This window comes from Pyrgilauda ruficollis, unplaced genomic scaffold, assembly GCF_017590135.1.
Source record: "Pyrgilauda ruficollis isolate IOZ18807 unplaced genomic scaffold, ASM1759013v1 scaffold29, whole genome shotgun sequence".
NCBI classification, from domain to species: domain Eukaryota; kingdom Metazoa; phylum Chordata; class Aves; order Passeriformes; family Passeridae; genus Pyrgilauda; species Pyrgilauda ruficollis.
In genome coordinates this window covers 6744464-6753537 of record NW_024524266.1, presented here as the reverse complement: position 1 = coordinate 6753537, position 9074 = coordinate 6744464, and the positions used below count along the sequence as shown (strand labels likewise).

Genomic DNA, 9074 nt, shown 5'->3' with positions numbered 1-9074 from the left:
TATTTCTTTGTTCCGAACACCATCAATGACATTTCACTGTTACAAAGTGAAAAAACCCAGGAGCTGAGACTAAGCAAGTATGGTGGAAGACACATACCAGAATGCCCAAGTGCAAGGTGGGAAGTTTAGGCAGAGGAGGTTTGAACTCTTAGCTCATGTTACACATTTCAAGGACGTGCCTTGTCCCTGTTTGTGCCAGCAACATCTACTCCTGGACACACAGTCCAGGTCCTCTGCCACTATGTTGTCTTGCAGGTTATCAACTAAGCAGCCCACCACCCAGTATCAGCACACTTTACTGCCCACTACCCTCATGTAACCTCAAATTTGGGGGTAACAGAAGGCATTTATGGACACTGAGTATCAGCAATGCAGATGGTGCTTATATTAAAAGCACTTACACTGCAGCCAGTGTAAGCAATGTAGCTGTTTTTAAACAACTGCTCCTGACTTCAGATCATTAGGACTGCCATTTGAAGTGGCAGGTGGAAACTTCTACATCTGCTGATGCAGGTTCAGATAAAATGTTCACATTGCATGGTTCAGAAAATTAAAAAAAAAATCTGGAAACTGAATATGATCCAGGTTTAGCTTTGAACAGAATAAATAAAAAGCTACCTAAGTTTTGTGCAAAGGATTTTATGGTCGCAAATGTTTGCAAATAAAAATTTAAAGAAAACACTTCGGTGTTTTTATGTAAACATTCCCCTGCTGCCTTGGAAATACTGACACAGCAACAGTGCACTGAGATGTTGCAGAAAATAAAGTATTCTTTAAAGTAAAGAAAGAGCTACAGACCACCAATAAAGGTAAAAGTAATTATTGATTATTTCAAGTTTACAAATAGTAAGATATTGTAAACATGTTCCTGCTATTCAAATCTCTGCTGCTCTTTAGCTGATTTTCCAGTAAACTGCACTAATACCAAGTGGTTTTGATGACAATTCCCAGGTGAAGAAAAAAAAAATCTTGGACCCAGAAGATTTTATGGATCAAAGTGTCCTTTATTGGGTTTGGCTGAGGCATGCTAAACTTCATGATAGAGTAAAAACCAAACCTGGATACCAAAGCAAGAGGGGAAAATAAGATCTTTATCGTTTCTCCAGCCAAGTTTTCAGAGACAATCTCTTCTTGGGAAGAGTTGCCAAAAGCACTCCCACAGACACTATCAACAGTTGCAGTCCCTGTTAAGCCTATGACCTGAAAAGAAGTTTGCTAACTTCACCAGGCAACAAATTTCCACCAACACCAAGGCTGTTAGAAGTGAGTCACATCCCTTCCCCCAGTGGTTACAACAGTCTCTGGGGCTTTTGGGTTTGATTTTATCAGAGGAGTGGACAGAAAAAAATGCTGCCAATGCCACTGACTTCTCAAAACCACACAAGCCTTGCAGGTAGCTGGGGAGCCTCCTGTGTGCTCTGCACTCAGCCACACTTAGACACTGTCTGACTCCATGCTAGACCACGCAACCTGGCAGAACTACCCACAGGGAGCAAAAGGCTCCGTACATACGGACAGGCTGATCAGACGCTGCCCTCAGATGTCTGCTGTGCTCACCAGATTTTTATAAAGAAGATAACCAAGATGGTAAGATGATTCAAGACAGCAGGAGATGGAAAAGTAATGTTTGAAGCTTAAATTGGAAGTCACACTGAGAAGATCTCATCAGAGATCGGAAGTAATTTTGCTCAGCTGCAGGTGCAACAGCCTACCTCACATGCAAAACATTCTGCTGTCATCTTATCTTTAAAGACACATCATTGTACTAATAAGGTCAGAAGAGTAGTAACAGCCTTGTCTTTTCAGATGCTTCAAATACCTCAAACTGAACTGCTGCACACAGGTGGGAGTTAGAAATCCCATTTGACTCCACTTCTGCTACAGCTCAACTCTGAACTCCCCAAGCATGTCAACTTACTGGAAGAACTATGTATTTTAGTCTTATCTCTACATTGCCACTTTTGTGCTGTCAGAATAATACTGACAGTTTCTATTTGTTCTTTGCCATAACAATGCATATAAATCCAGCACATGAAAAAGCATATCTGTGAGGAAAAAAAAAGCTATCCTGCTAGAAATCCCTAAAAATAAACTTACTTGAAATTACTCCTCAAAAGTATGTTCCTTAATTCTAGTTAACTGAGAAAAAACTGTTTTTCCATAAGCTGCTGGTCCTCCCATACAAATCAATTCCCACACACTTCACAAATATTTCCAACTGGAAATTCCAAAAGTCTTAGTGAAAAGCTTTGCAGCACCTTTGAAATGCTCAAAATCTTTTGAGCAAAGCATAAGAAATTGCACCTATACCAAAGACATCCCCCATCTATGAAATAGGACTTAGAGAAATAGTATTTGTAGAAAAATAACTCCTTATTTAAAACTGGTTTCCACTGCAGACCACAGTTACTCTGAGAGTAACAGAATCATGGTTCAATCCCAAGCCTCTCTCCAAGTGTGTGCCCTATCCTCACGCAGCACTTAGTTAAAGGGCTATCCCCAGTGCCAAGGATAGAGGCAAACCCATACAGTAACTTAACTGCTGAAATTTGAAGAAACCCCTTCAAGTCCAACATTGGAATGAGAAACTAGTGTAGAAGGAAATTTCCTGCAGCATCTTACAGAACAGCAATGAGAGGCAAAGCACACACACTACAATAAACCCTAATGCAAGGATGCACAAATACCACAGAGAAATTACAGGGTAGCTCAGAGTGAGGAAAAACAGCAAAGAGGGGAGGAGGGCCCATATGTTGCAAAAACTATCACTGCCAATAACATGAAACACAACTTCTTTATGAAAGCAGGCAGTGACTTTAAAGCAGCCACTGACACTGGAGAGCAAGGTAGAGCTCTGGCAATTCTCTACAGCAGATATGAAAGACACGGTGGTCCAACCCAGAACCAGCAACAACCAGGAGACTGGGCGGTGACAGTGCCAGGAAGGGCACCAGACTGTATGAAAGCTGGAGAGAGTAACAAACAAACCCCAAACATTCTTGGCAGAAGGACTCAGCAAAGAACATTAGGAAGTGTTTTAGACTCCAGCTGGCTATGCTGCTTTCAAAGCGGACACAAAAAACAAAACTTGCTGCTTTGCTGCTGTGAGTCTGTAGGTTAAAACCCACTCTTGTATAATTCATCAGGGAGACAGACGAGACCAGTTTTTGCTCACTCTTCCTCACTCCACATTAACCTCTTCCCAGACCTCTCCCTAAATCCTGACACTACAGCACTTGCTCAGGCAGAGATGCCTGCAGTGATGGAGCAGCCATGTGGTTCATGTAGCAATGATGGTAACAAACACAGCACAGACCAGCGAGTAACCAAGTCCTGATTTCTTAAAACAGGAGGGCAAGGGAAAAACAGCATGAGTGATCAGATGACTGAGCATAAGGCCCTCCTTGAAAACAAAAACTACTTTTGTAATGTGCAAAGTGCTCTATATCCTACTGTATCAAATACAGCAATCTCAGCATTCAGTAGATCAGTTTCAGTTTGGAGGCCATTAAGATACTGGTATTTTAGTACAGAAGCTATTTCATTTTCAAGGCCCAATATGTGCTATCACTGTCTCAAAAACTGGCAGACGAACAAGCTACGACAACTACAGCTACATTATGAAGTCTTTATGCAAAATATTGGAAGAAAATTCCAAAGGCTAATTAATTTTCACTTGTTAATTAAAATTCAGTTGTACTTTAATAACTGAAAACCAGAATTTGTGTAAAAAGTCAGGTGATAAAAAAAGTGAATACAAAAGCGAAGTGGCAATACAAGAACAAGGGAGGAAAAAACCCGGTAAGATTAAGAATAGCATTTAAATATAAAAATTTATTTAGGTGAAGTCACAAACAGTTTAATATCAATTTACAAACACTTTATGTTATGCATATTATTGGAAATATTGAGAAAGGGAGAGGACATAAGGGCAGCTTTTTCCTGAAACAACTAAAGACAAACCCTTACCATCATGCGCATTACTGGATCATAGTATTACCTTGACCATAACCTTTAGTATGCAAGGAAAAAGAAGAAAACAAAATACTGAGATGCAGAATGCAAACTGTGAATCAGTGAAAAATATTTTCATGAACACCAGACTACAAAGGTCTAGTCTGATGGTCAAGATTTTAAGCATTCTACTAGGATAAAAACAAATTATAACTTAGGTGAATCATTATAATTTATGAAGAATTTTGTAATGCACAATCGGGCTACCTGACAATGACAGCAATGGTTAATGCAGAACAATGGAAAGAGGATAGTGAGCCTCACAGAATAATTCTGTTGACAACCTGAGTTATTATCCCGAGTGTATGATACTTTTCTGAGTCAAATACACATTTACGTTGCAGATACTCTCAATGAAATGGCAAAAGTAACAGCTGTAACAAGACAAGTTATGATTTATTTTTTTTTAAACAAATATAATACACAGGGTTTTGAAGTGTCCGGTTGTGATCTGCAAAGATCCAGGATTGCACACAAGTTTGGTCAAATGAGAAGGTTTAATCTGCGCATTAAATTGGCTTTTACTTTCAAAGTAGTATTTTAGGGCAGGATTCTCCTCCGGGAGAGTGTTCCTGACCTCATTCAACCAGTGTTCAATTTATTCACCTTCCTGAATCTTTGCCCTCTTTGGATAGTCTGTGACAAGTGCTGCGCTGCAGGAATTCCTGTTTTCCAGCAAACTGGCTTGCTCTGCAGGTTTGTAGTCCATTGTTACAATTGCTGATTGGGTAAAATGAATTTCCTACGTCTTCTCTAGCACAGCTTGCAACGCAACAGAAGCAGAGGTAAAAGAATGCACTAGAATACCAGAGCTCCACTTAAACACCAACGGAGTCAGGCTGTTGGCACCAATAAGAAATTCTGTATTTAACAAATCTGAAAATATTTAAGATCCAAAGGTATTTAGTTTTATAAATAAACTCACCCACTTAGTCTGACTCCCATCCCAACTGGTCTTCTGTTTTCATGGAGTCTGAGGAAAAAAAAAGAGTTGTATGAAGTTATACACACATACATAAATTTGCAGGAATGACTCTCAGCTATCCTACACACACAGTGCCAATTATCACACTCAGACTAAAACTAGGATTTCTCATTTTGTTTTTTCCACGTAATGCAAAGTTACAGCTCTTCACCAGTGCCTTAGAAAGGCCAGCTGTGCTCATACACAATGCTTTCTACATTTTGACTTAATTTTTACTGTTTAACCATCTGTGGAAATGCAGAATTAGAGATACAGGCACTAAACTAAATGATGCTGAAATTCAAGGAGACTTGGACTAAAAGGAGGAACGAAATCAGGCTGCCTAACCCTATCCTTTGAAACTACAAAAAGAAAATAATTTCAAAACAACAGCCCGGTAAAATGTTTTCGTAAAACACCTCTGCTTTCTCTTGACAGTGTGAATGTGGAAAAGCTTAGGTTCTGTCCAAACTCTTAAGCCCATAAAAGGCTATTCTCTCCCATTTTAATTCTCCAGTTCTTTTGCCCAAGTGTGATGTCACATTTTATTTTGCTGAAGTAGTTTTACACAACATAAAGAGAGCTTGCAAGTAACTGGGGAGATATGGGGAAACACACAGGTCACCTCCAAGAAAATATTTCCTTGCTGCAGCCTTACCAATGATAAACTCAAGCTTTATCCTAGGCCTCATCTACATTTGACAGCTGCCTAAACCATCATTTAAGGACATTTTTGAACAGTTATAAGAGACTATATGCTACCAATTAAAAGCTGCTCTAATAACAGAAAGGTGGCTGAAACCACAACAACTAATTGCACAAGTTTTACTTTTTCATTGTGCTGTTAAAGTACTACTCATTTTACAAACATTAGACTTCTGATATTTTGTAAGAATTAAAATAAACGTGTTTATTTTTTTTCTTTACACACTTTCTGGGGGAAAAATACATCAATGCTACCGATAAAAATCAACCAAGAAATTTCCATGAAATCAAATGGATCGAGACCCCCTGGTGCCTCAGCAGACAACAGAACAAAGCTCAGCACTGACAGACCAGCTGCTGTTGAAGAAGTTAAAAGAGTGGTTAACATGACAAGCTGAAGGTCCAGTCTGAGATGAGATGAAAGCTATAAGCCATTACCCATCTGGTGCTCACATAAGATCTGTAGGAAAACAAGAACTGAGCTGTTCACCTTGAGAATAGAGAAATGTAAACAGACATATCAGAAAAAGTTGCAGAACACAGAGCATCAACCACGGAAGGTACAAGGCCAACAGGCCTGGGTTTATCTATCTTACTGCGTGGTGTTTGCTCCCTTTCTTTGTCACAGATTGGCCTACAGAAGTTACTTTTGATAGGTACCAAAGGCAAGACTTGGTGTGATACACCAAGCACTTTCAGATGCCTTGAAAAGGGACAAGGCTAACATGAGTCAAAGAACTTAGTCCCTCTGTGCTGGCAATCCCAGACAAGCAAAGCATCCGATAAAACAACAATTCTTCTGGAAGGCAAAGGTTCTTTCTACAGTTGTAAAAAAAATTGATTAAAAATAAACATAGCCAATATAACAGAATCTGTCACCATTCAGCTGAATTTTCTGTGCTGGGGATTTGGCAGACTGCAGCCACCAGCGTAAGAGAAGCAGCATCACCCCTAATATAGACAGGAAGCCTGCTGTAGCTGTGGAGCTCAGCATCATGTCTCAGGCAGAAGAAAGGGTAGAACCTGCCTGCATCCACCACAGATTATACCAATTCATATAGTGATACCTCTACTGAAAGCAAACCAAGTACACAAAATCCTCCCTACCTCTCCTAATCACACTCATCATCTTTTCCCAGCTCTAACAGGCTCTAACTTGTAGATTAAATTTAGTGAGCCCCAAAACAGGTTTAGTCTTCAAATCATGGTGAATTTGCACACTGTGGCCATTCTTATTGAAGTTTATCTTTATTCATATCAATTTTTTGCCATACCATGCTGCCTGCAACTGCCCACATGCTCCCATAGTAACAGGAGAGTCTGTACTCTTTGCCTTACATACAGATAACTATTGCTGAGAAAGTTGATTTTTTAAAACTTGGAGGAAAAGAACAAAACCACAGAACATCTTTCTTCTAATGTCTCCAGGAAAATGCGAAAATACACCAAAAGAAGGAACCAGTGGGGTTCCTATTTTCTGGTGGCTGGAGCAATAAATGCCCAAACATTTGCTCAGAGCATCCATCCACGTGTACACCTCTCACAGTGGCCAGAAGGGCACCCATGATACCGTGTCCCTATGGTCAACACGAGCAAAGGGTCAGTGCCATGAGATGAGAGCTGCCGACCAAGACAAGGGCACCCCAACTGGCCCTGTCTCCTCTTCCCATCCGAGGGAGCACCATGCCCAGCCAGCGGAGCAGAGCAACGCGCGGCCATCGGCCCATCACACCTGGCTTTTCTCCTCCTGCTTGGGGCTCTGGCCCGGCGGTGGTGGCTGGGCCGGCGAGGCCTGTGTCTCGCTCTCAGCACGCAGGCGCCTGGGGACAAGCGACTTGAGGGGCGCCATCCACTTCATCCACAGGTCCAAGTCGACGTCGCCCCAGGGCAGTGAGGGATTCTTGGCCGCCCGCCGCCGGAAGTCCTCATCGTAGTTCATCCAGGAGGTGCCCCCGTAGGTGGCGTGCAGCTTGCGGATGGTGTCCAGGTACTTGAACATGGCTCCGCAGCGCGCCGGGTGCTTCTCGCACAGCACGCTGGCGTACACCAGGAAGGCCGAGACCCACTGGTCCAGCGTGTCCCCCGGGCGCGGGCCGTGCTCGGGGGCCAGCTCTGTGTGGAGCAAGGAAAAGAGGTCAATGAACTCCCCCCGCCAGATCCGCTCCTTGGTGGCCTTGGCCAACTTGTAGCCAAGCGGCCGCCGCAGCCCCACGTAGGGGGTGGCCGCCGCCTCGGCCTCGCCCTGCCCCGCCGCCGCCGGAGCCGCCGCCGGAGCTGCAGCAGCGAGGGCGCAGCCCAGGGCGGGGAGCCGCCCCTAGGCCCGGCCGCCGCCGCCAGCGCCTCTAGGCCCGGGAGGCCGAGCCGCGAGCCGGGCGCCACCGCGCCGAGCACCCATCGGGTCTCGGCGATCCCGGCGCGGTCCCGGGGGCTCCGCGACCTCCCCTCCTCGCGGCGGCCGGCGAGCGCCGTCCCCAGCGTTAGCGGGGCCGCGACTCCGGCCCGGCGGCGGCGGCGGCTCCGCCGCCTCCCACGTGGCATCGGCACGGCGGCTCCGGGGCGGGGCCCGAGCCGATTCCCCGCCCCCGGGCGGCCCCGGCCCCGCCCCCGCGGCTCGGCGATCCCCGGGACATTCCGGTGGTTTGTCCGCGCGGCGCTGAAACGCCTGGATGGGAGCACAGAGAGCGTAACGCTCACTCTCGCTCTCTCTCTCCAAAAATAACCCCCAACACCGGTGTGTGTATACATATATGTACATCGAAAGGTACATATGTATATGCACACGCATTTACAAATATGTACACCACATTTAGTTATATATACCATATGCTACATAATAGATTTGCACGCTGTATATATAACTTCTGTAAGGATATACAGTAGGCGCCCCGATGCCATTATTATTGCTTCAGTATAGCAAACGTTTTGAGGAGTAATGGCATTACATTGCTTCTCCCAGTATAAATAAGCCTCTTTTTCTCTTTACAGAAAATAGCTTTTTTTTGGTTGGTTTGGTTTGGTTTGGTTTGGTTTTTTTGGGGACTGTCACACACATTCCACTTTCCTAGCTAAGCACTGAGTAGGTCACCAGCTGGGTGAAGGTTGAACCCCACTGGAGTAAAAGCTGGGTGCTGGCTCCTTGTGTGGACTTATTGCACCCCACTCCACACACTTATGTAGCACACTCTTCTGGAGGAGCAGCCCTGAGTGCTGTGCTGAAATGTTTCTAGATCAATTCCACTGCACTAAAGACAAAAGTTCTGTAAAAAAACCCAAACAACAGTTCTTTCATTTTCACAGAAAGACTGGAAGAGATACATTTTAGATAAAAGTCTTTTGTCCAAAAAAATCAAATCTGAGGAATTACAAAGTTAAGAATTCTTCTGTAAGAAAA

General features: G+C 43.8%; 1 protein-coding gene across 1 annotated transcript; it reads right to left on the bottom strand.

Moving 5' to 3' along the window:
* Positions 1 to 3814: 3814 nt before the first annotated feature.
* Positions 3815 to 8438, bottom strand: LOC121356161 (formin-like protein 5). The gene is made up of 4 exons (XM_041472292.1): positions 8046 to 8438; positions 7416 to 7997; positions 4940 to 4987; positions 3815 to 4853 (listed from the first exon to the last, which is right to left on the bottom strand). The coding sequence occupies exons 1-3, from the start codon at positions 8436 to 8438 to the stop codon at positions 4979 to 4981; spliced, it is 984 nt and encodes a 327-aa protein (XP_041328226.1). The 3' UTR covers positions 3815 to 4853; positions 4940 to 4978.
* Positions 8439 to 9074: the final 636 nt, after the last annotated feature.

What these genes read in the sequence shown, in the direction of transcription:
- LOC121356161 (XM_041472292.1), bottom strand. Translation starts at nt 8,438, where the DNA reads ATGTACATATATGTATACACACACCGGTGTTGGGGGTTATTTTTGGAG. An exon ending in GCGGTGGCGCCCGGCTCGCG is followed by an intron (nt 7,998 to 8,045) that starts GCTCGGCCTCCC and finishes GGCCGGGCCTAG; the next exon opens with GGGCGGCTCCCCGCCCTGGG.